This window comes from Callorhinchus milii, unplaced genomic scaffold (genome assembly GCF_018977255.1).
Source record: "Callorhinchus milii isolate IMCB2004 unplaced genomic scaffold, IMCB_Cmil_1.0 Scaffold6, whole genome shotgun sequence".
Lineage (NCBI taxonomy): Eukaryota > Metazoa > Chordata > Chondrichthyes > Chimaeriformes > Callorhinchidae > Callorhinchus > Callorhinchus milii.
In genome coordinates this window covers 8,306,824-8,334,516 of record NW_024704747.1, presented here as the reverse complement: position 1 = coordinate 8,334,516, position 27,693 = coordinate 8,306,824, and the positions used below count along the sequence as shown (strand labels likewise).

Genomic DNA, 27,693 nt, shown 5'->3' with positions numbered 1-27,693 from the left:
TACTCTGTTTCCTAGATACTTTACTCAGTCTTAAAAACTCTTCTGCTGCTGTTTTTGAGCTAAATGATAGTGATTATGACAGTCTTTTTAGGCTAAAGTTAGCAAGAGCATTATCTGATATGCCAGGGTTATCCATAAGTTTTGGGGGTGTTTCAAAATGGACTCTTATAAGAGCTTTTCTATGAAGAAAATTTTCAAAAAAATTTTAAAACACAGAATATTTGGAAAAATTGAAATAGTCATACATTCTGCTCTTGTACTGCTGAGCAGAATGTTTTACTTAAAATATTGTTTTTCCTTGCCAAGATTTCTTGCACACATTTAGAGGGCATTTTGTCACAAATTATCACCTGAGCATCACAAGTACTATTGCAGTACAGCACATTCGAAGTATAATTTTCAGGTTCTGCTTTGGTACTTGAACAAACGTTACACAGTTCATAAATAGTATGATTATCCTTTTTTGTGTAACAGAATTTGACCAAACCTACATGAACACCTAATCTTGACTTAATGTCACACAATGTTCATTAATGATTGAATTGTATGACCACTGCATCATTTTTAATTTGTGTGTGGTGGGAACATGAAATGAGTAACATAGCAAATTATGAATTGCCATATTATTAACTTTTATTTATTTTTAGAATAGTATGCATCTTTTAAGATACTACAGTATGTAGATTTTAAATATAGTAAATTACAAAGTACTTTTTTATATCTCTAGTACAAATTTTCATTTCAAAATAATGACCAACAAAACAATATGTTCTCCATTCAATTGTTTTTGATGAAACTAGTGATGTAATATGTAATAATAAAAGTTTTTTTGTGCTTTCAGTCATCATTCTCCCAGGATAATTATTTCCTAGACAAAAGGTTAGTGTTATTTTGAAAAGAAAACTTAGTTAATTCAATTAAGTTAATTCAAGTTGCTTGATTTTTTTTAAGTTAATATTTTTGTTCATGCCAACAGAATCCAAGAGGAAGAAACCGCTAACTGTACACAGCAAAGACGCCAGATATTTAGGTACTGAAGAGCTTGTAGAAATGTAACTTTTGTGCTTGCTTTTTAGGGGGAATACTGAATGAATGTTAATTTTGTTTTCTACATCACAGAGGAAATAAGGATGGAGCAGGGAGATCTTCCAGTAGTCGCCATAGCAGTACTGAAAATGAACTGAAGTGGTCAGAGCCACGACCTTGGAGCAGTACGGACTCTGACAGCTCAAACCGCAACATGAAACCAGCAATGACGAAAGCCAGCAGTTTCAGTGGGATTTCTGTCTTGACGAGAGGAGATAGCTCTAGTAGCAGCAAGAGTACAGGCAGGCTTTCAAAAACAGGTACATTTTATTGTATGCAATTATATGCCAGCACAGTAGAGTACTAGTTTGCCAAATGTTGAACTACAGAGAGTCAAATCAGCTTTTTTATTTTATCATCTTTCAATTTCTTGTCAACTCTTATTAAAGTGATGGTAAGTCATTGAACAAATTACTCTTTGATCTTTTGGCTAATTAGTGCTATACTGTTTTAGGTGTATTTGGGTTTTCCAAACTAATGTAGGCTTTAATTCTTTCAAAGTTACCTTTTGGTGAATCGAAAAAATTAAATCTCAAATGCTGTTGGTGTAACTGGTACTAGAATATATGGTGGATATTATTACTTCAAATTTCACTGTATGGAAGTTGTTTTACACCTTATCCAAATACTTGTCTAACTGGTATTGCATATTATTGTCTGCTGCTCCTTACAATGACTATTAGAAAATATGTAATCTTACCCCCATGTTGCATGAAAAATAAAAATGGCCTACATTAATTTGACTTAACCAATCTGCGTTGTTTTGCATTTAATGAACTGGCTGATGTTGTAGCTTAAACTTGTTTTTCTCTTTAAATTTAATCTCTGATATTAAGGTTAGCACTTTGAGGTTTTGCCTCAATTTGCTTACTTTTTTTGCTTTTTGTTCTGTGCTGTCTGTAACTAGACACAGAAACATCTCAACAGCACAAAAAAAAGCTTGGCTCTTTAAATCTTCATCTTTCAATAAGGACTGCTCGTTTGTTTTGTGAAACTTAGTCTGTAGTAAATTACTAACCGTTTGCATGTTGTGACTGCAGAGTTATTGATTTGGGATAAAAATTTACTTAATTAAATAATGCTTAGTTGTATTCTAGAACTTGTCAACACAGTAATGGGGTTTATTGGGGGCGGGGTGGGGGGTTTCTTATTGTTATGCATGTTTGAACTTTTCATAAGACAATTAATCTTAATGCATTGAAAGAAAAAGCATGATGTTTCTGTCTCTAGGTAAAGATTTTTCATTACTCCTTTCCTAGGTTCAGACTCTTCTAGTAGTGTAGGGTCATCTACGGGTTCCCTCTCTCGCACCCACCAACCTCTTCCAGTCACAGCTATGAGCCAAACTCATGGTGTGCCAGCCATCTATTCAGCTGTCAGCACTAGTAATTCTCTTTCCTTTGATGGTGGCATGAGTGGGCAAGTGATTCCTACTAGTACTAGCTTCTTTTTGCTTCCCTTGGAAGCTGCAGGCATACCACCTGGCAGTATTCTTGTGAACCCTCAAACAGGTTGGTATTCACTGATAGGATTTGTATGAAATATATTGTCATTTGGCTCTTTCTCCACAACTGCACTATAATGAGCTGTTAGACTTTATTATATTAACTTTTGCAGATGATTGTCAGAGTAACGTAATGCTACTCAGTTTTGTGTGAAGTGTAGTTTTCCAAAATGTATATTATAATTCCATTTCCAAAGTTATACAATCATATGTACTTGTATGCTTAAAAGTATCCTACTGTTTTACATATGTTTTGCTTGCTTTAACTGAATATTTTAATGCATATAATGGGATTCCTTTGTGCTCATTGATGATTATCTGGAATTCAGTATTTTGCCAAAGTCATCCCCCTTCCACTGGATGTGACAAAAATTCAAGATTTTCTATATAAAGGAAACATTTGTTTGTATTTTTTGCACCCAAAAAAGCTCTTGGTGTTCTTTAGATTTTAATCCTAATAGGTTACTGTGGAGAGATTTGTTTCACTTCTGGGGAAAAAATTGCGCCCTTAATTCCACTGTATATGCCACATGCTATGCTACATAAATATTGATTTTAATGCTTCAAATCAGAGTTGCAGGGTAGCCTCCCATTGAACGTAAATCAAAGTAAATAAAATCTAATGTTTCATGGAAAGGGTTTAAGCACCTAGAATTTCAAAAAATAAATCTGATTATTGAAATTATCCTGTGTTAAGTCTTCACCTTAGATTTTGTGGGTGACCCCCATGGCTAGGGGGTGACTGTGTGTGTGTGTGTGTGTGTGTGTGTGACAGGGAGGTGTAGTGACTTGTCACAGTTGGCTCCTCTAACGGCATAGTGGATAGAGGCATTTCCCAGTTAGTACAAAGCCATGCAGATATGATGGTCATTGGTCAATTCCTGGGGTATGCTGAGTAAACTGATCTCATTTGAGGTAGTATGTAAAGTTGAGGTAGTAAAGTAAAACATTTTTACTACCTCAACTTTACATACTACCTCAACTGCTGATACTGCTGTGCGCAATTAGCTGCCACAAAATTTGCCCACAAAATATACAGTCAATTCACTTTACAGTACATTCTGTGAAGTGCTTTGAGATGTCTAGAAGAGATGATAAGGCGCTAAATCAAATGCAAGGATTATTATGAGGCACTAGAAATTATCTTTAGCATCATTAGACTAAGGGGAAAAAAATCAGTTGCTAAGCTTACTATTTCCAAGAAATTAAAGTTTGAAATAATTTGCTGCTTACAAAATAAATTGTAGGCAAACTCAATGTTTAACGGGGTCCTGTTTAATTTTTCCTTCAAGATAGTGAAGTTGAGTATTTGTTTTGAAGGGTAATTAAAGTGAGATTTGAGATTAATGAAATTAGTCTGATTATTTCCCATTTCTGTGAATTTGAAATAAACTAACAAGTAATGAATTTTAAGTGTCATTCTTAAGTGCGTGTTTTGAACCTGGGTTTAAAGTTATTTATGAAGAATTTTTAAAAGTTTATATTAGATAGCTGGGTTAAATTCTTCCTTTGTAATAATTTGGTTTTATATGTTGCAATTTCTAATGAAATTCTTTGATAAGGAAAGTGTATATATGTGCATTGGGCCTAAGAAGGACATCCTAACCTTGTGATAACCTTCAATTGAAGTATATTGTAGATGTTTAATTATTGACAAGTAATGTAGGAAGGATTAATCCAGTTTGGTATATAGTTATCTGAAATCTCTTAATTGCACATATTTAAAAGTTCTACTTGATCTACACAAAACATCTTGGGATATTGAATAGAAATTTTTGAAGAGATTTATGTAATTTGTTTCAAATCAGGTCAACAATCTCAAGTAGAACATATTGCAGCGTGTGTCTTAAATTGGAGATCTTATGAACATTCTGAAGCTTCGCTGAAAATGCAACGGTTTCTAGCCCTAACCAAACTTACTCAATTAATTAGTGAATTAGTGAATCCTGGTGTCGTGAAGTTTCTTGATGGTAAACAAGATTTCTGGTTAAAGGTCCCACTGTAACTTAAGCATAGAGTAGATCAGCATGGATTTGTCAGTTTCAGGAGTGATGGATAGGTTAGCAAAATGCAAGGGAGACAGATTGTGCCTAACTCTGAAAAGTCTTGAGTGTAGAATTGTTTCATTCTTATGGTTGAGTACACTTAGTGATCAATAATAATTACCATTGAACTCCTATGTAGTTTGTTACCTTTTATGACAAGTTAAAATCACTTGTATGACATTTAAATGACATTGAAACAAGTAATACCACAGTATTCAAAATCTTAATGTCCATTTTTAAAGAAATGAAAATAAACTTTGCTCAATTAATGGCCTAGAAATTACTCTATCTAATTTTAAGACATGGGATTTTGGATTGATCCCTTTGCTGAATTAGCTAATCTCATTTGGGGCAACAGTTTGTGTTCTACAATTCAATTTGGTGCCAGTGCTACCAAGGACACAAAAATCAACCAGGGTTCCATTCATGATCATGACCTGATTTCTGCTGGGATGTGCACAAACATTATGTGTACGTCAGGTGAGAACACATTAGGGTTGGCTCGCTATTTAGAATTACGCAGGACACATTTCCAACTTGATAAAGTTTCAGAGGGCTGCTGGCGTGAGTGAACTGTGCTCAGCAAGAGTCTGAAATTAATGATGAGAGACTACACTTGTATCCATGTCTACACTCTATTTGTATAGCATTTTAAAGTGTTCAGACTTTGGTGAAATGTTAAATACAATTTTAATTTTGAAACTGGTTTATGCAAGTTCTTTTAAGAGTTTAAAACTACAAGCTTAAAACTAAAACTTTAAGAACTGCGGACTAGTGGCTTTCAAGTACTCCTAAAGTTATTTAGATAGATCTCGACCCAGGTGGAATTTTTTCTCCTGATAAGCACATTGGCACAAAAAATATTTTGCCTTTTATTATTGAACATGTATCAAGGAAACAATTAAGTTACATTTTTATTTTTGTCCATCTAATTCTACAAAATCTGCTCTTAATTGTAATGACATTTAGACCACTTTATTTTCTATAGGTCAGCCATTCGTGAATCCAGATAATACGACAGTAGTGTATAATCCACCCCCTGCCTCGCAGTCTGTGAGGACCCCCATAGCAGGCCCTGTACAACAACCACCACCAACTGGTCCACAGCAACAGCAAGCACCAAATCACATCCTCTCCCAGGTTAGTTGAATATGACTTAAAACTCTGTATGTATGATAGGAATTGAGACTTTAGTACTAATTGGTTACATTGAAATTGTTCCAAGTCTTGTTTTACCTAATTTTGCACTGAATATTTCACTTTGTTTAGCCACGTTTTAATTAGCAGGCCATTTAAGCAGCTGGGTTGATAGATGCTAAACTATTGTACATGTGAGAAAGATTTTCCCTTGAGTTTTTGCCCAGTGCCAAAATCACTGGTGTTTTTTTCAGTGGTTAAAGAGGAACGGAAAACAGTCCTAAGTCCGTTTCTGACTCCTGCCTCCAGCTTGCTCATACTGCCTTCCCGAGTGATGCTTTTAGCTTGATTCTGTGCATAACCTTTTAAGTCCATCTGCTCTTCTGACCACCACCTGAAAAATGTTATGGTTGCTTTGTTTTTGATTTTATATTTGTGAAGTATACATGTAGCACAGCCCAATTCTAATCCTGGATGGGAGCTATTGTATAATATGTTTGATAGCTTTTGTGTGAATTATAAATATTGTTTATCAAGTTTAAAAAATAGTTCCAAATTAATTTTAAGAGTTTGCTGCCTTTTATTTATTAATTAATGATATAAGTACAGAAGGTACACAGGAAATATTTACAAATGTTCTGTTATGCTGCCTGTAATTCATATGCTGTACATCTTTTAAAAAAGATTAAATGGTCTCAAAGAATTAGTTCTTTGAATATTCACATACTTCCCCAATAAATATAGTTCATAGAATCAATAAGGAAATCTTTTTTGTCAGTCAGCTAAATGACAACTCATCGCCATGGTTTAAAGAATCAGTAAACCAAACTGCTGAGAGTTCCATATTGGTATAGTCTCAATTTGTCTGATATCAAGTACACAATCCTTAGAGGGATGCCCCCTGCTTATCTCCTCTTGGAAAATTTAGGCAATACTAAATGATGGGAGCCAAGGCTTGTGGACCCCAGAATGTGTATTGAGGAATTGCTGGAGTTTAACCAGTTAATACCACACCGCTAGCCATCGCACACATTGACAAGCTTCCCACTGCTTGTCCAGCTAGGACGGCCCTACTTGTTAGGGCTTTGGCTTCAGGGTGGGAAGAATCAATTAGGAAAGAGAAAATCTGCTATCATACATTTTCTTCAGTAATTGGTGTTAATTGGAATATAGTTTAATTTCCAGTCTTAGAAACAACCACTGTGAAATGTTTTGATTCAAGTTCTCTCTTTTAATATCCTCAAACAGATATAAATGAGCATTAATACTCCTAACTGTTGTAGATGTTTTTATGTTTTAGTTCCCATTGTATTAACCTGTCTGAATCATTTTTCATCTCAGAATACATATATTAAAAATATTATTGGTGTAAATCAAGTCATGATTATGTGTACTTCATAATTGCATTAGACCAAATAGATTTTTATATAAGGTTCAGTTAATAATTACTAAAATGTCACGTAATGGTTGAAAAGTTATTCTGTTACATGTTCATTGTAATTCCATACAACACATCTAGTAAACCAGTAACATTTTCATTTACTTTCTTAATAGAAGCCCTTGGAACACCAAAAACGTTTTTGAATATTTTCATTGATTTGCAAATTTGTTTATGGAAATTAAGTGTGGGGAACAAGACCCAAATATACACCCTAATTATGTAGCACAATATTTGAGAAATATTAGGTAATATTTAAACTCTAGTTTAAAATCTAGGTTATTTAAAGTGTAGAAAATGTTTAACCTAAACTTGTCTATTGTGCAGATGTACAATAATCGAGACAATCTATCATTGTATATAGTCGCACAAGAATTGTGTGAAAAATCAGAAATATTTAATAGCAACGGGATTGATCTTGACCTAGAGTCGGTCTTCAGAACTGTTTTGAAAGTGGTTTGCTTATTATTTAGGACAGTATCTTCTGCGAGCTACATTTGTATATGAAAATTTGGCTGTTTGTTATGTTTTTTAAACTTGAATAGTCAAAATTAATTTATGAAAGCTGAAATGTGTGAAAATTGGCGGGATTTATTTCTACTGGATTTAACCATTAGTAAACGATATAAATAGTATAATTCATGTTCGAGAAATAATTAGTCATCTGGAAGGTAAATATGTTGGAGGGGGACGATTGAACAATAATAATGGATCTATCAAGGGCAGGCTGTAATTGACAACATGCAGCCTGACTGAAAGTTTCAATTGTGTTTTAATCATTTGCTAAGCCTTAGTTACAATAACTTTCCATGTGCTCATCACTGCTTAATTAAGCTGCTACTTCCAGTATAGTAATAGTTAATTACTGGAATGTCGTTTAATGAACTTCATGACCCATATAAGAACGCGGTAAGTAGTAACTCGGTTGTTCATTGATTAGCGGATTGCTTTTCCAGGAGTAATAATCCCTTCAAAAAAATTAAATAAAAAAGAGTTTGGTCACTCAATCCACGACTGTTTGTGGAAAACTGCTGTGCACAATTGGGTGCCGCGTTTCACCCACAAAATATACAGTCAATTCACTTTACATATTCACTTCATATTCTGTGATGCGCTTTGAGACGTCTCGAAGAAGTGATAAGGCGCTATATCAAATGCAAGGATTATTATTTATTATTATATACTGAAAGGAATAATTTTAATTGATTAATTTATCATAGAGACATTTGCAGCAACTATGATTAATGTACCAAATTATTTTTACAATGTACAAAATTAAAAATTGAATGTTGATGCTTATTCTACTGCAAGTTGGCTTGGGTTTTATGAGCTTAATGTCTGTTAAATTAACCATATGCAAACTGTTGCTTCTTCAGCCAATTCGGGCTCTGCAGCCTTCTTCACAGCCTATCCAGTACTCTGCGATATCTTGCCCTCCTCAACTCCTGCCAGTCTCACCCTCCCAGCAATATACTGTGGTACTGACACTAAATCTTTTCTCATCTTTCTGTAGTTCTATAATTTGTGAATAAGTGTTTCTTTTCACGTCTGCTTGTTATTTGTATATTTTGCTTTGTGCGTCTTTCTGTTGGCAGTAGTTGATTTAAGCGGAACACTTTTTTTGTTAAACTTTTCTAAAAATTAGCTCATCTTAATCTGTGCTGCTTTGAAAAAGAAAAGCTCTCATCCATTTTGAATTCTAAGTATTACCGAAAAGATCTGCTTTTAGTCAATGAATCACACATTAAAGATTTTTAAAAATCTGCAGTTAAAAATGGCATATTTCTTGATGGCACATTTGAACGTCTAGTTGCTACATTCTCAATGTTACTTGAAACTGGTGCCCTATGGAGGCCATCTCGTGTCATTATGGTGTTGTGCCATCATACTGGATTAAACAGCCTTGAGGTGAGAGAAACTTTATCAAATCAAGAAAATTGTCAAATTTTTAAGTCTGGTTACCTACATGTGTAGTACTGTAATTTTTTGTGTGCACTATTACAGAAAGGATAGCAGTCTCAGACAGGGTACAGAATATGTTCAACTGAGTGATGCCTGAAAGAGAAGTTATTGGCTGCCATGTTTCGCTCACAAAATATACAATCACTTCACTTTAGTATATTCTGTGAAGTGCTTTGAGACTTCTCGAGGACATGATAAGGCGCTATGTCAAATGCAAGGATTATTATAGTTATGAAAATTGACTTGAAAAATTGTTTTTACTGCAATAAGGTCAAGATGGGATTTAATTGAGTTCTTTTAAGTTTCCTCTCAAAAAAAGGATTGTTGCTAGAATAGTTAAAAGAGAGGCAAGAAGAAAATTTTTCGCAACAGCTTGGATTTATATAGCCCACCTCACACTAAGGGAGCATCCCAAAGCACTTGATTGGTTGTTGGAGAATGGATTACTTTATTACTAAGCATCTATTGGGGCTGTGATCATTATAGTTGCAAACCATTAGATAAACTTTTAAAAATAAATTATATAAAAGGTGATTGTACTTAAATACATTTATACACAAAATAGCTTTCAACTGGGGTCTTTTGGCAGAACCTATTTATTAATTAAGATGTACTGTTTGGGTTTAACTTGATACCATTTAGTAATTGTAAGTAAAATATGGAGCCAATTCATACTTTTTTATACTTTTTTAATTGCTTGCAGAGAAAATGACCAATTGAAGAGAGAATATTATAGACTAATTTTTTTAAATGCAAATTTATATTTCCCATGCAGCAAGACAGCCTGGGGGCCCAGTTTAGCCAAATGGGCCTCGGACGGCAGCTATCTACTGAAGCTCCCGATCACCATACTGCCATGTTTCCATCATCTGTAGTGCTTCAACCTCCACAGCAGCCTGGATTTATCATGGCATCTCCAGGACAGCATCTTCCTGCTTCGAACTATTCTGCCTCTGGCCCACCTGTTAATCAGCAAGTACTTCAGGCACAGAGCTATGTGCAGCAGCCTTTGCAGCAGGTAAGGAAAATTACAACAAAGTAATTGTATTCTCAAAGTACAGTGGATGTATTTTTTTAAAGTATGTTGCTATCTAATTCTAACATTCCTCTGGACTCTTTAGGTCCTTGTCTTCAATTTGCTGACTAGCAGACCAGATAGATAACTTATACCTGGGACTCTGTTTAAATAATAATCCTTGCATTTGGTATAGAACTCTGCCCTTTTATGCAGATGTTCAAGTACATAATTCACAGTAGTCTTGATAGACTACTGTAGTCTTGATAGTCTTGATAGTCTTGACATACAATTGGAGAAGTTTCAGCACAGAAGGAAATGACATTAGTGGTGCATCTTGTGCATGCACGATGCACATCCAGTGACATTAATAGCAACCTGATGCCTTGGAAGTTAGCCATGCAATCATGCATCTTTATAACAGGACCTAAGACATTGGAGCCAGATGACTGTGACAACATTATAAAGGGGTTGCCTTGTATTAATTTTAAAAATAGAAAAACTATCCAGACAAAATGTTAACTTGGAGCTTGCAGAAAGGTAAATAAGATGAACCAAATAGATGGGTGCCAAGGTAAATTTGTTTTTGTTGAAAATAAGCTTATTCAAGAACAGCTAGTTAATGTACTGCAGTGGTAAGTTTATGTATTGGTGATTTTCAACAATATGCCCACTGGCATAATTACATAATTGTGCAATTTTATGGAGGCTATAAAGGGCGTGACATATTGACCACGTATTTGGTTACCCTCCTGCCCTTCATCGCTCCTGACCCCAACTTCCAGCTCGGGTCCAAAAACTCCTGACTGTCCAGCACCCTTGGACTTCTTTCCGACATGTGGAGTCCTGTAGCTCAGTGGTTAGAGCACTCACCTCGCAAGCTAGAGACCTGGGTTCCATTCTCAGCAGGGCAAAATGTTGGGCAAGTTTCTTTACTCTAAACACCTCTGTTTACTTAGCAGTAAGTAGGAACCCGGTTGTTAGTCGATCGGCGGATCGCTTTTTCGGGGCTAATAATTTCTTCAAAAAAATAATAAATTGGTCACTTCAATCCATGACTGTTTGTGGGACGCTACAGTGCACAGTTGGCTGCTGCGGTTCACCCACAAAATATGCAGTCAATTCAGTTTACAGTATATTCTGTGAAGCACTTTGAGACGACTTGAAGACGTGGTAAGGTGCTATATGAAAAACAAAGAATTTTTTATTAGGCAAGTGTAATTTATTGTATATTTGGAAATTAATTCTTCATATTTTGTCAAAAGCTTTGCTATCTAAAGATTATTAATAGGTAACACCTTTTAAATAAAACCTTTTTCTTTTTCAGCTGTCTGGTTGTTACTGTGCTCCAGGTCAGTATCCCCATGCCAATCACCAATATCGGCCTGTTGCTCCTCTCTCTTACAACACTCAGCAAAACCAGCCACTGGCACAGCCTACCCCACAAACAGGTTGGTTTCTGCTTGTGCTTTCTAATGTGAATACTTTACCGTATTCAAAAAAAAACTTTTTCCTAATTAATAATGTCAGGATTTTTTTTTAAATGGATGCAAATGCACTTAGAGATCAGCAAGATACAGTGATAAACATCTTCAGACAAATGTTCACGCTTTTTTAAAAAAAGCAACTTGTTTATAAAGGTAGCTTAGACTCGTGACAAAATGTGTTTTCTGAGAGCTTCTTGTGCAAAATATAAGAGCAAGCTGGCTAGTGATTTCTTTGCTGTGAATTCTCATCCATCTGTCAATTTGAATTCTGAATTTCAATTAAAATCAACATTTCTGTGAGCTGTTGAATGCGGGGCCGGAGCACTGACTGAGAGTACTACATTTCTCACAGTGAACCGGTCTCTTTTTCAGCTGTTTCATAAGCTACCGGGGGAAAATTCCTAGATGGATTGTTTATGCTATCAATTAGGACTTGACTGAACCTCTTCCAATTTCATTTTTTTTAATGAAGTAAATGTATCAAGCCTAGGTGGTAATATCTGACATGTTACTTACATACCTATCAGGTATTGTAATTAGTGATATTCCATTGAATCTTTTATTTTTAACAATATTTCTGGTTTATTGTTTTTCATAATCCTTATGCATTGATCAGGTGTTTTTTCCTTGAAATGGATGGTGGGAGAATGATGAAATGGTTGTATCTGCTAAACATTGATGTTTTTTTTTCTGCACGTTAAGTTGGCTAAATACTCTAAAAATAGAATGCTTATGACCTGTGGGAAAGGATTGAAGCTATCAATTTATTTTGCCCTAGTTCTTGTGGAGAAATTGATTGTAATTTCCTTTGTAGTGATGAAATAAGTGAGAAATATGCATGTGGAGTATCCTGTCAGTTTCAATAATATAAGATTAATGTCAATATTGTTCATCATAATTTAGTTACATACTGTTTTGTGAAAAATAGAGCAATTTTCATTTACTTTAACAAGCAAAATGGGAGGTTTTGCTATTGAAACAGAAAACTTTTATTTATTTCAAGCCTCTTCCTTTAGATTTTTATTGGATGGTTAAAAAAATAAAATGTATTTTAACTGAGTATAATAGAAGAAAATTGCATTTGATACCAGTGAATTATTTTGCAATACAAGTATAACATGATATTTTTACATGTAAAGATTTACCAATTGGAGTTATATGTTATCAAAATACATCACTATAAAATATTAATTTAAGTAAAATTATTAAAATATTAATTAAAATATAACTTAAATAGTAAAAATTCCGTTTGAAAATTGCAGTGTATGACTAAAGAGCAGTCTGTCGATTTGTAACCTTGACTATTTCGAGATTTGTGATCTTTGTCAAGGAGGTTGTGCAACACTCGTTCTGAAATAACACGGTCAATAAATAGAATTCTGTATGCTGCATTTGTCCTTGAAATTGCTGCAAAAAATTCTGCATTTGTCCTTGAAACTGAGAAGTGTCATTTTTAGGATGAAAGTTGCATTATATCATTAAATTCTCTATAACGTATTTAAACATCTTCAAGATTCAGTGGGAAAAGTTATTTGTTTAAAATTATTACCTTTCTAAATGAATTGCCAGAACAGCAATCTGAACTTGGTTCTTAATTCTGGTAACAGTTAACAGTTAAATAGACATAATTTGGGAATTGCATTTATTTCTACATAATGAAAAACACTTGACAACATATCCTGTGAAGTGCTTTGAGACTTCTCAATGACACGAAAAGGCACTATATCACATGCAAGGATCATTATTATTCTATGAAGATGCACAAGATAATCGCAGAGATTTTTTTTATATAGCCTTCTATACAATGTAATTGTTGCAGAAATCTCAGTGAAGAATGTCATTGGAAACCTCATGGGAAATTGAGGTGGGGGAGGAGAGGGAAATTGATCATTTAAAAAAAACCTGGATGAAAATATGGATTTGTTTTGCAAAATCAAAAAATACATCACGGTAGATACCAACAAAACCTTAATTTAACAAAAAAAGTAATTTCACAGTTCCGAGATGAAAAATCCAATCAATTTTGGGGGGCAATAGAACATAAATGTACACAGCCTGAAAAACACCCCTCACTGCCCTCCCGCTTCCCAGTTATCATAGAATCATATAATATTACAGGGCAGAAGGAAGCCATTTGGCTCACCGCGCCTGCGCCGGCTCTTTGGAAGAACCACCCAATCAATCCCACATCCCCGCTCTTTTTCCATAACCCTGCAAATTTTTCCTTTTGAAGTACCTATCTAATATATGCATTGTGTATGTGCTCATTCCTAGAATTGTCTTACTGGTCTGCATAATGTAATGTATGTGTATTCTCATGAGTTTAACATGAAACTAAATTTGAACTTATTTTGTTGCAGGTTTTCAAACTGTGATGTCGAGTCAGCAAAACTATCAGAGTTTAATAGGTGTTCAGCAACCGCCTAATCAAAACATAGTGAGTGGCCAACTTAGCAATATGGGGAATCAGATGCAAGGCATGATGGTTCAGTATCCTTCAATACAGTCTTACCAGGTATGAACGTCACCTTTTGATATATTTCCTTAGCTACCTCCTGGGTGGGCTAGGGGACAGGTGCAGGGAAGAAAGTTTTTGTGTATGTTTGAATAGTTAAAAAAAATGTTTTACTCATAGTTAGAAAATCTATTTTTATATTTCATCCATAATATGTTAGTTTTTTGGATCTACATATGCAAGCATTGGAACATATGCATTACTATTTTACCTGTTTAAATTTCAGGTGTCAATGACTCAAGGCTCCCAGGGAATGAGTCAGCAGTCCTATCAACAACCAATTTTAATCCCCAGTCAGTCAAATCAAGGGGCTTTACCTGCTGGTGGAATGCCAGTCTATTATAGTGTTATCTCACCTGCTCAACAGAATATGAGGTCAGTGTTTTTAGCAGAATTTAATATTTTTACAACTACTTTTTTGCAGCCCTTTAAAATTCTGTATTTAATACAGAAATTACAGAATTTTCTACAAATTTAGTTCTTGAGACAGCTCATCTTTATTTTTGTTAAAAGAAAAACTGTTAACTTTTTTTGGTCAACCGGGTGTTTGACACATGCAGAAACCCTTCACCATGCTTAAGCGTATCCAAACCAAACTGAGAATTACATGCATCCCACCTACCCATGGAAATTTCAGAGATAGATTGTTGGAATGGAATGTGCACTCTCTCCTTGGAGAGATGTATCCTGCTTACCTAATTCCGGAAGGTATTAGGCGCAGGTTGGCAAGAACCAAGGCTTGTGAAGTGTGTGTTGGAGTACTGCTGGAGTCTAACCGGTTAAAACTGCATATTATTGTTAACTTCAGAAAATCCGTAACATTTCACTTCTCTTTACTGTGAACTTATAACCTCAAATGGGTTGTTTTTACGTTTGAGGTTTGTGTATTGCAATAGTGTATATTCTTTTGTAATAACCATCTATTAACTCTATGCAACTTTTATACTGCTAATGTTTGTCATAGCTTCCAGCAGTAGAGCGATTCAGACAAGGACGGTAAATTTATATGTGCTTGCCCATTTGCGTTACTCAAAAGAACTCAGTGCAATTCATTCTTTAGTAGTCCAATAGACTCTCGACTGAGTGTTGAATATTAATTTTTTAAATATTATCATTTGTAAGGCAGATGCCCTTGGAGCTGTTGCTGGGCAACAGAATGTCAGAATTTTTACCCCTGTTTGTTTTGATTTGATAACAGTACTGAGTTTTCCCAGTTAATTTCACATTCTAAGTATCTGTATCTTTCTAAAGTTCATCAGTAGGTTTCCTGCAGCCTCCAGGATCAGACCAGATGCAATTCCCGAGACCATCTTCCCCATGCAACTCCCATCAGCTACAAAGCCATCAATGTCCAGGTAAGTAAATTATGAGGTTTTTTTCTTTTCCTAAGAAGCATCCAATGTAATTTAAATTGTATTCAATTTGTTGTTGAATTTTAAACTTATGTGTTCCCTTTTGAAATCAGGTTATCATTTTCAGAAACAAATGTAAGCATCATTTTAAGATGTTTACATCTGTTATAATTTTAAGAAATTGGATCATTTGTTTTCAGTTCTGCGGGTCTTTCATCATAACATGACATGCTCTGTTCTTCAACAATTCAGTGCCTTTTTTTTATGATTATTGTATTATAATTTGGTTGTTCATTCCACAACTGTTTGTGGGACACTTCTGTGTGCATTTGGCTGCCGCATTTCACCCACAAAATATAGTCAATTCACTTTATAGTGTATATTCTGTGAAGCACTTCGAGACATCTAGAAGACGTGATAAGGTACAATTATCAAATGCAAGTATTATTATGTATTGAAACTTCAATATACTGTATGTTCCGTATCTTTTTTCTGTTTTAGCTGTAGCACCCCATGGCAGTGGAATGATTATGATGCAGCTTAGCATACCCAACAATCCTCATTCACGGGCTCATTCTCCACCTCAATGGAAACAAAATAAATATTTCACCATGGACCAGAGGCTGCAGAAATCCAGTGATCTTGGTAACCCAGAGAATAACACGCAGGTATGCAAAAAGGTTTCTTTTAAATTGGTAAATATTGTTAAGAGATATCTTATAACTTTTGTTGTATTCTATTGTGTAAGGTAGAATTGGAAAACTTATGGTTTATATCTGTATAGCCAATTTTTGAATAGCTTAAATTTGTTTTCAACAATTTATTCACTTTAAAAGAAAAGATTGCAAGGATTATACTTATATCAACAACAAATTACATTTGTATAGTACCTTTTACTTCAGGAGGATGTCCCAAGGCACTGGACAATGAAGGATTTGCTCCCAAGATGGGGGTTGGGATCAGGAAGGATGGAGGGCAGGGAGGGTGGGGATAGGAGGGTGATCAAAGGTGCAGTCAAAGAGGAGGGTCTTGGGGTGAATCTTGAAGGAGGCAAGGTAGGAGATGAGATGAAGGGAATGTGGGATAGAGTACCAATGGGTGGGGGTAGAAAGGTTGAAGGCCCGACTGCCGATGGTGGGGCGGGCCGGGGTGGGACATGGACAGGACAAAGTACACTGAGCGGAGGGTGCGGACAGATCAGTATGGATTTAGCAGGTCACGGAGATCGGGAGGAGCAAGGCCATGGAGGGCTTTGAAAGTGAGAATAAGAATTTTTGAACTCTAGAGAATGGGGAGCCAGTAGAGCTGGGCGAGCGTGGGGTGATAGGCTCACGGAGCTTGGTTCAGGAAACGACATGAGCTGTAGAGTTCTGAATAATTTGCAACTTGTGGAGGGAAGAGTTGGGAAGACTGTCAAGCAGGGAGTTACCATAATCAAGCCTGGATGTGATGAATGCATTGATGAGGGTCTTGGCGGCCTGCTCTGTCCCACCATGGTGGACGAGCTTCCAGTTTTTTTACCTCTCCTTTCTAGAACTCCATCCCTGCACCTTCACCCGTCCCTTCCTGCTTTCAAAAACCTGGCTTAAGATCCTACAACAATAACAGAATTGCATTTGTAAAGCGCATTTCACGTCAGGAGGAACAGTCAGGTATCGGGACCCGAGCGTGGGAGGGGTGGGCAGGGTTGGGATGAGGGAATGCAAAGGGGGTAGGGGGTGGCTGAAGGCACGGTCAAAAAGGAAGGTATTGAGTCGTGCCTTGAATGAGGCAAGAAAGGGAACAAGGCGAACGGATCGTGGGATGGAGTTCCAAAGAATGGGGGCAAAGAGGCTGAAAGCCCGGCCCCCGATGGTAGGGCAGGTTGAGCGGAAGACCTGGAGCATGCCAGAGCCTGATGAATGGAAGGAGCGGACAGGTTGATGAGGGTCAGCAGGTCAGAGATAGTAGGAGGTTGCAAGGCCGTGTAGTCGAGCGTTGAAGTGATGAATGCGTGTATGAGGGTTTCGGTCACATGAGGGTTGATGCAGTGGCAGAGTTGGGCAATGTTGTGGAGGTGGGGAAAGGCAGAGCGGGTCATGGCACAGATATGGGGGAGAAAGGACAGTTGAGGGTCGAACAAGACGCCCAGGTTCCTAACTGGCTTGGTGAAGTGGCGTGTGCAACCGTGGATGCTGATGCTGCCAGTGCCTGAGGTGCTGAGGCACTGGTACGAGCCCATCAGGAGGGCTTCAGTCTTGCTGACATTCAGGTGTAGAAAGTTGGCTCTCATCCAGGTCTTGATGTCAGACAGAGAGCAGTCTATCACAGGGGTGGGCAAAAGACGGTCTGTGAGCCATATCTGGCCCGCCAAATGATTCTATCTGGCCCGTCATTGTCTAGCAATAGAAAAAATTATAGTTCATTCAGTCCCAGAAAGTTGCACAAATTTTGCGTTTTAATCTGACAGGGAACATCAGCCAATCACACTGCCTTAGTTGTGCGCACACTCCCTTAAGTGTTGAATCAGGCTGACATCAGAAATGTACAGATCGGCAAATTTTCAAACACGTACGCCGGCATCGCGGCAATACTTTTCACTGAAGAGGACATTAATTCAAAATGAGTTATCGAAGAAGCGGAAAGTGGACGCTGAAGGCTGAATATTCAACAAAGAATGAAATTCTAAGTATTTTTTTTACCAGTGTGGGTGGAAAATAAAACAAATAAAATAAAAATAAATTTAAAAAATAAAGAAAATAAAAACAGTATGCAGTTACAAAATAAAGTAAGCAATTTTGCATGTTTTTCACTGGCACTTGATGAGAGTTGTGATGTCAAAGACACAGGCCAGTTGTTCGAGGTATCACCAAACATTTTGAGCTCACAGAAGAATTAGCATCAAACCAGTCAATGAAAGATACGACAACTAGAGAAGACTTTTTGGAGGCAGTAAGTGTATCTTAAAATCAGGAATGGAGGGGAAAAAATTGGTGAATGTGACTACCGATGGAAGCCCAAATTTGACAGACAAAAATGTTGGGTTACTGAAAAGAATTCAAGATCAAGTCAAAGAAACAAATCCAGAACGGCATATTATTTTTTTACACTGCATTATTCACCAAGAGGTCCTCTGTAAGAGTGTTCTAAAATGTTGTGGACACAATTACGAAAGTGGTCAACTACATTCAAGCAAGAGGATTAAACCACAGGCAATTTGTAACAAGAATTGGAATCCGAGTGCACAGATGTTCTGTATCACACGGATGTAAGATGGCTTAGTTTAGGAAAGGTCTTGAAAAGAGTGTGGGAACTGAGAACAGAGATTGATTGATTTTTGGACATGAAACAAAAAGATTTGGATTTCCCACACTGAATGATGCAAATTGGCTCTCTGATTTCGTATTTGCTGTTGATATCATGGGCCACATGAATGAACTGAATTCAAAACTGCAACGGAAGGGCGCCTTTGTGCACGATTTGTATTGGAGTGTCAAGTCATTTATGACAAAATTATTTATTTTATCGCATCAGATAGGAAACAGGCTGTTCACCCACTTTCCAACTTTGCAGCAGATTACTGTTTCCAATCAAAGCCATAAAAAGTGTACTTGCCTTACATGCTGAATTTTCTCGCTGATTCCAGGATTTAAATTTGATCGAAAATGACCTGTCTTTGGTCTCTTCACCTTTCTCATTTGATGTTAACAAAGCCCCATTTGACCTCCAACTCGAGCTTATTGACCTGCAATGTGATCCATTGCTTGCAGAGCAATTCAAATCAGTGCCGCTTCCCAGTTTTTACACCTCTCTTAATGAATATATCTTTCCAAAAATAAAGGCTCATGCTCAGAGGATGCTTGTGCTGTTTGGATCAACATACATATGCGAGGAGACATTTTCTGTGATGAAATTCAATAAATCAAAACATAGATCTGTGACGACTGACTACCTTGCAGTGGTACTCCGCATTGCAAGAAGGGAGATGCTGCCTAACTTCAATTGTCTGGTTAATGCACATCAGCTCTTTCATTTGTCCCATTGAATGAGCCTCTCACATTCTCATCAGTATGAATAAATATCGAATAAATGTCTGCTCAATGAATTGTTTTTATTTAACCTAATTTTAATGAATGTCAATTATATAGACTTTATTTTATGCGTGTACAAGTGATTTTGAGCTAATATTAAGCATTTGCATCTATATGTGTGTGGCCCGCAAAGCTTACCAAAACTCGTGAAGTAGCCCGCCAGCCAATTGCCCATCCCTGTTATATCAGCAAGTCAGTCATCCTGGAATCAAGGGAGGAGACGGAGAGCTAGAGTTGGGTGTCATCCTCGTACATGTGGAAGTTGACCACATGTCTGTGGATGATGTCACTAAAGAGGGAGCATGTAGAGGTTGAAGAGGAGGGGACTGAGGACAGCCCTGAGGAACACTACACAAGACTGTGCGGCGGCTGGAAGAGAAACTGTTGGCAGAGACAAATTGGAAATGGCATGAGAGATAAGACCTGAACCATTCAAGGACAGAATCTTGAAGGTTGAAATGAGAGGAAAGGTGGTGGAGGAGGATGGAGTAGTCCACGGTATCGAAGGCAGCAGCGAGGTTGAGGAGGACGAAGAGGCAGAGGGAGCCCTGATCACAGATGGACAAAATGTCGTTTGTCACCTTGACCAGAGCAGTTTCTGTGCTGTGAGCAGCACGGAAACCTGATTGGAGGTGCTTGTGAAAGGAATGGTAGGAGAGGAATGAGTAAAGCTGGGAAGCAACAATTCTTTTAAGGACCTTCGAAAGAAAAAGGAGGTTGGGCCGGTAGTTAGAAGGTAGGGATGCGTCCAGGGAAGATTTTTTCAGGATGGGATGATTGTAGCTGTTTTTAGGGGAATGGTGCCAGATGAAAGGGAGAGATTGATGGTGTCAGAGTAGAGGGGCGAGGAGATGAAGTTGGGAGGTAAGGAGAGGGGTGGGGATGGGGTCAAGGGAGCAGGTGGTGTGTTTCTTGCTGCATATGGTGGCGATGTGAGAGGAGGAGGAGGCAGGTTTGAAAATGTGGAGGGAGGGATGGGTAGGGGTCGGAGTTTGGGAGGAAATGGGGAGGGGGTGGCGGTTGGGAGGATGGAGGCAGCTAAGTGGATCCCCTTGATTTTGGACTCGAAGAAATCCAGCATCTCCTCACAGTCAGAACTTGAAGAGAGAATGGATGAGGCGTGGGAGGGTGGATGGAGGAGCCGGTTGGTGATGAAGAATAGGAGCTCGGGGTTGTCCTTCGCCTCCAAGATTATCGATTATCTTGAAGTAGAAGGATGATTTGGCGGAAGCAAGGGTAGAGCGGTACGTTTTGATGTGGTCCAGCCAGATCTGCAGTGGACCGTTAGGTCAGACTTGAGCCAGATGCGTTTGACGGCTGGTGTACCAGGGTGAAGTTCATGAGTAGGAGGCGGTTTGGGAGGTGAGAGGGGCAAGGGCATCAACAGTGGTGGAGAGGGAGTTGTGGAGGAGAGTGAGCCAGGAGGATAAGTCAGAGCGGGAGATAGGCCAGAGTGAGAGGAGGGCAGGGCTCCAGGGCAGCAGAGAGGGATTGCGGGGGAGATTTTTTTTTCTACTTTGAACTATAAGACACCTTCCAACCCCCCCCCCCCCCCCCTCCAGCTGGCTCACCCTCCCAGTTAGCTATGTGCAGTACTTTGAGACAGCCTCCCAACATCACTAAATTTAAATTGTCATTGTTCATGTTTGAGGATATAAATAAAGGTAAGTTGCTGTGGTTGATTCTGACTCCCAGACAAGAATTTCCTGACTTATTATTCTATGGTATTAAGATAGTTATTAGAGTTATTCTAAAGTTATTCTTTAGCTATTAGAGATCTGAGTTTGAAATAAGACGACTGTAGAAGTGTAGAATAACTTGTCTTGAATCGAGTTGATATTAATTCTTTGTTTAAACAGAGCAGTCCACAGCTGGGAAGTGCTGCCACATCACCAGCCCAGTCTCCAGCACCACTACCAATGACAACAGTAAAGAATGTGCGCTCTGGATTAGCACCGCTCCCAATAATGGCACAATTTACTAGACCTATGGTTCCTGGGCAAGGTATGGCTTTCATAAAATTATCTCAAAGTTTAGTTGAACAGCTTTCAATTTTCCTGTGTAAAATCATTCAATGTACTTCACAGAGAAAAATAATAGAATGAAGTAAATTTATATTAATCTGCTTTCATTAAGAAAAAAGAATAAAATTCTCAATTCTTCATTAATTCATCTTTATTATACAGATAGGATAATTGTCATCTCGGGAAATCATTTAGGGACGATGTCGCTTTTTAAAACAAACAATCCCCTGTCTGGACAGGTGATTTTCACTGTTTCTATTGCAAATCAAGTGCAGCATTTCAGGATTTTTCTTTCTTGATGGGGATTTAGTTCTCAGGTGACTTCTCCCTCGGCCTGTAGAGTTCAAGTAGGTTAACTTGTTCAAATGCATTGAAGACTGATTACACATAGTGCTGTGAAATATACAGCCTTGCATACAATATTAATAATAAGTTAACTCCTTCAAAAAATAATAAAATAAATAATTTGTTCACTAAAGCCTCGACTGTTTGTAGGACACTGCTATTCGCATTTGGCTGCCGCATTTCGCCCACAAAATATACAGTCAATTCACTTTACAGTATATTCTGTGAGTTGCTTTGAGACATCTCGAAGACGTGATAAGGCGCTACATCAAATGTAAGGATTATTTATTTTTGGAAGAATGTTGAAACATATCAAAATTAGAATCAGAGAAAGCTCACATACTATTGGTGTAGTTTTTCTTTATCTTTCTGACCTGGAACTATTTTGCATACATGTATAATCTCGAAGGGACTATGTACTTAGTTTATTATCCCCATTGGATGTCAACAATATCTTCCACATGCAAATACAACCAGTTTAGATATTTTTAAAAGAATGAGGGAGACTAAACCTAAGATGGGTAGTATACCACATCAATACGCTTCTGATAGCCTGTTTAATGTCATGATAAACAATAAAACATAGGGACAAAGTCCCCTGCCCTGACCGCCCACCATCAGCAGTCGAGCTTTCAGCCTTTCTGCCCACACTCTTGCAAATCCATCCTGTAGTCCCTTCACTCCCTCCTTCAAGGTGCTTAAGACCTCTTTGACCGCACCTTTGATCTCTCATTGTGGTTGTATTTACCAGCATCCTGGCCAACAATCTTTCAGTGGAGTGTAAGCAAATCGGATAGGTAGGGAGGTGCAAGGGCATGAAGGCATTTGAAAACGAGTGAGAGGGTTTTGAAATTGGTCTGTTCGGTAATTGGGAGAAGGCCGAGCCTAGCAAGGACTGGTGTGATGGCAGTACAGAGTTTTGTGAGGATGATCTCCATCGGTGGAGTGTTGAATTTGTGTATGGTGGAAATGGGGAGACCAGTGAGGAGGACATTGGAATAGTCCAGCTGGGAAGTATTAAAGGTGTGGAAGAAGGTTTCGGCTGCTTTGGTTGTGAGGTACAGACAGAGGTGGGCAACTCTGGAGTACTTTGAAATGTTTTGATGTTATAAGGCACTATATCAAATGCAAGGATTATTTCTTAAATCTTCTTAATAAAGTTGAAGAGTTGTATTTTTGTTTTGGGGTGGCGGAATAGGATTGGAGGAGCAAGAAAATCAAAGCTTTGAATTCTGTTTGTTCACTGAGGCACAATTTTTGATTCAGTTAATTAATTAATAAATAACTCTTAACTTTGAAAAATATACTTTCTTTTAAAGGAGATGTACGCTACCCTTTGCTTGGCCAGCCACTGCAGTATAACTCTACAATCCGTCCCACAGCTCTCCATGGGCCACATGTTGTCTCAACACAGCAGGTAGGATAGGAAATTGTGACCAGATCAGAAGGTCCAAATAAAATGGCATATAACTATCTCTGTGACTTTTTAATTATCCATTACTTCCAGGATTTGCTTAAGTAAGAACTTGTTATATTTGAAAATACACTTTTTTATTATGTTACATTTATCTAATGTTATTACATTCATTTAGTATTGTGCTTTAAATTGTTTAGGGTCACAACGTGAGTCGGCATGGAGGAAGGGGTAAAAGGCCAACGAGGAAAGCATCATCAACAGATCTTGGTGGAGGGGAGCCAGGTATGCCATTGAATGTGTAAGGTGGAAAGATCAAAATAACAATGAACCAATCTGATCCATTCCTATTTTCCTCAGCAATCTGATTCTGTGAGCGTTGTTACCCTGTAAACACTAAACACGAGGACCTTAAGAGGAGGAGGAGACCATTCAGCCCATCGAGCCTTATTACTTCATTCAATTTCCCGGCATTTCCCCTTCCCTTTAATGTTGTTACATCCTAAGTAGCCATGTAATCTCCCTTTAAGCATCTCAATTGATTCTGTCTCACTGGCCTTATTCCATGTTAATATTGTACTATTGAAGTTATTGAAATATAATGAATCATTTTATAAACTAAAATAAACACTTAAATCTTTCATTTTACTTTTTCCTTCCTCACTTTCACTGACTGAAAATTAACTTTAAACTCAGGCTTTTTCAGCTAAAATGTAGAATGTAAAATGGGCCTTGTCACATTGGTTGGACGAGCATTGTTTCAAACATGTATACACTCTATCTTTAGTGTCAAAGGATACAAGAAAATTTGTTTGTTATATATAATTTTTTAAATATAGTTGACTTTCATTTTGTGAACAGAAGTTACTGGGCTGGAACACACATTAAAAGGTTAGAAAAATGTTTCTTGACTCTTGTAACAGTTTTCCAAATCTTTGAGTACTTCCAACAACACAAGATTGAAGTCGTGAATATCTGTCCATATTACAGTTATTTATAACTTGTTATATCATCCAGTGCCCAGAAATTAAGATTTTGAGAGTAAATGTTTTGGTCAACTGGGTGTCTGATGCATCTGGAAACCCATCACTCTGCTTAAGAGTAATCAAACAGAGTTCAATGCATCCCACCTATACATGGAAATTCCCAAGAACTTATTGGAATGGAGTGTGCACTCTCTCCCTGGAGGGACACATCTGGCTTACTTAATTCTGGAGAGTATGATTTTGACAGGTACAATCCAAAACAGTTGTATTTTATTAAATTTTTTTGTTTGCATAAAGTCAATTTTCTTTTATCTTTGTTTCCAGTTGTTGGCAGAGTCCTGGAGGTGACTGATCTGCCAGAGGGCATTAGTCGTATAGAAGCTGATAAGCTTTTAAGTGAACTTTTTAAAGCTGATGCCAAGATCCGGTGGCTGCGGGACACTCCTCCACATTGTGGTGGTGGCGACAGTAATGCAAACACAGAACACTTGAAACCTTCCAGTGACTTGGCATCCATGTACACAATCATAGCGATGTTTCCTTCAAAACTGGCTGCTCAGAATGCATTGATGAAACAAAATAACTCCATAAATAAATTCAAACTGAGAACAAGCAAGAAGCACTACGATTTTCACATTATGGAAAGGGCTAGTTCTCAGTAGTGTATACTGCACTGGACTTGCAGTCTCTTCCACTTATCTTTTTTTCTCTCCTCGATTGGGCTTGTATAATGGGTTTCTGTTGACTTATACAGACCCCTGGATTGTCGTGTTTTATGATCGAGCAATTGAGGAAAACCAGTGATCCAGCAAAAAAAGTGGCTACGAGTTTTCCAGTTTGTTTCCACAGTTGTCCAAACAAAGAATCTGAACATATCACAGAACAGCTTCTTTGTATAGAGAATGCTGAACCAAAACACAAATTTTATAGCCTTTTGTTTTATATTTGTGAATCTTGAATCCAATCCAAAACTTCATTGTACAGCAACCGTTTCATGTCAATAATAGCCAATAATGACTAATTTTCACAGGTTTACCCCAGCACAGCCAGCAAAATATGACCCTGTTAGGAAAACAAAGTAAATTGGAATGATCTGAAATAGGTTGTGGGAATTATTTCATTATCTACCTTGAGTTACTCCTGATGTACAAAGTAAAATATGTGAATACAATGCCTCCATATACAACCTAAAGACTTAACAATTTGCCAACTTAGATGAATCTGAAACAATTTCCCCAATCTATTTTAGTTTACATTCATACTCACTGAAATGGTTCTTTAATTTATCAACTGTGTGAACATTCCTGTATTTGTTTTGAATCCCAGATTGCAAGGTTCCTTTTCTTTGTGGTGTTTTTTTTAAATGCTGGACATTTGTTATAAAGTTTCTAAGTGTTTTAAGTTCATCTAATATTGAGGATCACTGGATGCGACAGAATTATTGCACATATTAACATCCAAACCTATTGTTTTTTTTCCATTTGTGTGTGAATACCGCCAGGCTGTACAATGTGTGCTGATGCAAGTTTTTTTTTTTCTTTTTTCAGTTTTTCAGTTCAAGAAAAATAAATGTTTACAAATACTTTGTCTTTGTACTTTATTTGGGTCTTGCAGAATTAAGTACAAAAAATGATTTTGGAGCAGATTTATGAAGCTAGATAGATACTCAACTACACATAGTAAACCACCGGCTATCCCCCAATAGCCTGAATTTGGTATTAGACTGAGTCTAAAATAAAAAATTCTGTGATTCAAAAGTCAACCCCGCAATTCAGAAGTTCATCTAGCGTTTTCAAACTCCTGACAGTCCACATGATTCCAATGTTAAGTCAGTTTGACGCTGATGATAATGATAACAATGATATAATAATCCTTGCACTTGATAATATGCTTTATTGCATCTTCTAGACATCTCAAAGTGTTTCACAGAATTAAGTGAATTGATTATGTTTTGTGGGCGAAACACGGCAGCCAATTGCGCACAGCAATGTCCCACAAACAGTTGTGGATTAAGCAACCAAATTTTTACTCCCGGAAAAGCGATCTGCCAATTGACTAACAACAGTGGAGTCCTGTAGCTCAGTGGTTAGAGCACTCGCTTTGCAAGTGAGAGACCTGAGTTCAATTCCAGTCAGGGCGAAACCTTGGGCAAGTTTCCTTACTCCACACAGAGCCTAATAATAATCCCTCCAAAAAACCAAAAACAATAATTAAATTGGTCATTTTCAATCTACGACTGTTTGTGGGACATTGCTGTGCGCAATTGGCTGCCGCGTTCGCCCACAAATATACAGTCAATTCACTTTACAGTGTGTTCTGTGAAGCGCTTTGGGACGTCCTCCTGACGTGAAAAGCGCTATATCAAAATGCAAGGATTATTATTATTATTATAACCGGTTATTAGGGATAGGTTGTCCCAAGATTCAAGGCTTGGGAACTAACCAGCTAAAGCCGCATAGCTTGCCATTGAGATTGCTGTCTGGGAAGCTTTCCCATTGCTTGTCCAGCTAGGACCACTCTATCCATTAGGACTTTGGCTTGCAGGGTTAACAAGAGCTGAGTGGGATGGCTCCCTGCACCCAATGACTGGTCTGCCCCTCCAGGTCCTGCCAATGAGTCAGGCTGGCTCTGTGCTGACATCAGCAGTGCCCTGGAATACTGCGGACCCGCCTGGCACAGGAACCGATATAGAGACCGTCTCAGAGGGCTGCTTTGATTCTGACATTCTATTGCCAGGCATGTCACCTTGGAGCCAGTTCAGCTCGATGGAGACTTCACTTAAGGAACCTTTAACTGCCTATATTTGTACCAGTTAACTGGTACAAGCAGTGAGCTACTCTATTAAAATAGTTATCCTGCAGGTGTTGTTCTGAAAACTGATGTCAGCATGCACGCCTGTTGCCTTTCTACACAAAGAATAGCAATAAAGTTATATCAGTCAGTTAAATGCAACCCCATTATCATCTCCTCGCCTGACATTTAGAAGACTTAATGATTCATTTAGCCAAGAGAATCAACAGAGCTTCATCGCATCATGGGAAGCACAGAACTTTTTTTTGTCTTATTTAAAATTCATTTTCATTCATTTTAAATGTTGGAGGATTTGATTCTACTTATTTATTTTAAATGTTAGGGATTAGAATTAGAAGTTAGCCAGAAAATCCAGTTTGCAGGACAAAATCTCCTCCCTATTAGTCCAGTTTAGTATACTTGTTGAATGAATCAGAAGTATCTTGATGCATGATCAGTTGCTATACCAAATACAAGGAAATTATTTGGAACGTGATGTACAACAAAACATCAGCCATGTATA

The 27,693-nt window shown here is 37.6% G+C and overlaps 1 protein-coding gene across 10 annotated transcripts in view; it reads left to right on the top strand.

Annotated features, from left to right (window-relative positions):
* LOC103180385 (R3H domain-containing protein 1) overlaps nt 1–25,950 on the top strand; it is a 67,723-nt gene extending 41,773 nt beyond the window's left edge. For 8 of the 10 annotated variants that reach the window (XM_042336541.1, XM_042336539.1, XM_007896204.2 and 5 more), the window contains 16 exons: nt 842–879; nt 977–1,030; nt 1,120–1,346; nt 2,346–2,597; nt 5,624–5,775; nt 8,587–8,688; nt 9,948–10,190; nt 11,515–11,638; nt 14,035–14,189; nt 14,416–14,564; nt 15,441–15,544; nt 16,043–16,209; nt 21,471–21,615; nt 23,300–23,397; nt 23,595–23,679; nt 24,705–25,950. In XM_042336541.1, coding sequence (XP_042192475.1) covers nt 842–879; nt 977–1,030; nt 1,120–1,346; nt 2,346–2,597; nt 5,624–5,775; nt 8,587–8,688; nt 9,948–10,190; nt 11,515–11,638; nt 14,035–14,189; nt 14,416–14,564; nt 15,441–15,544; nt 16,043–16,209; nt 21,471–21,615; nt 23,300–23,397; nt 23,595–23,679; nt 24,705–25,042 — 2,433 coding nt within the window. In that variant the 3' untranslated portion in view covers nt 25,043–25,950. The remainder of the gene's footprint in view (nt 1–841; nt 880–976; nt 1,031–1,119; nt 1,347–2,345; nt 2,598–5,623; nt 5,776–8,586; nt 8,689–9,947; nt 10,191–11,514; nt 11,639–14,034; nt 14,190–14,415; nt 14,565–15,440; nt 15,545–16,042; nt 16,210–21,470; nt 21,616–23,299; nt 23,398–23,594; nt 23,680–24,704) is intronic. The other 2 variants (XM_007896205.2, XM_007896206.2) reach the window with 2 other exon arrangements.
* Nucleotides 25,951–27,693: the final 1,743 nt, after the last annotated feature.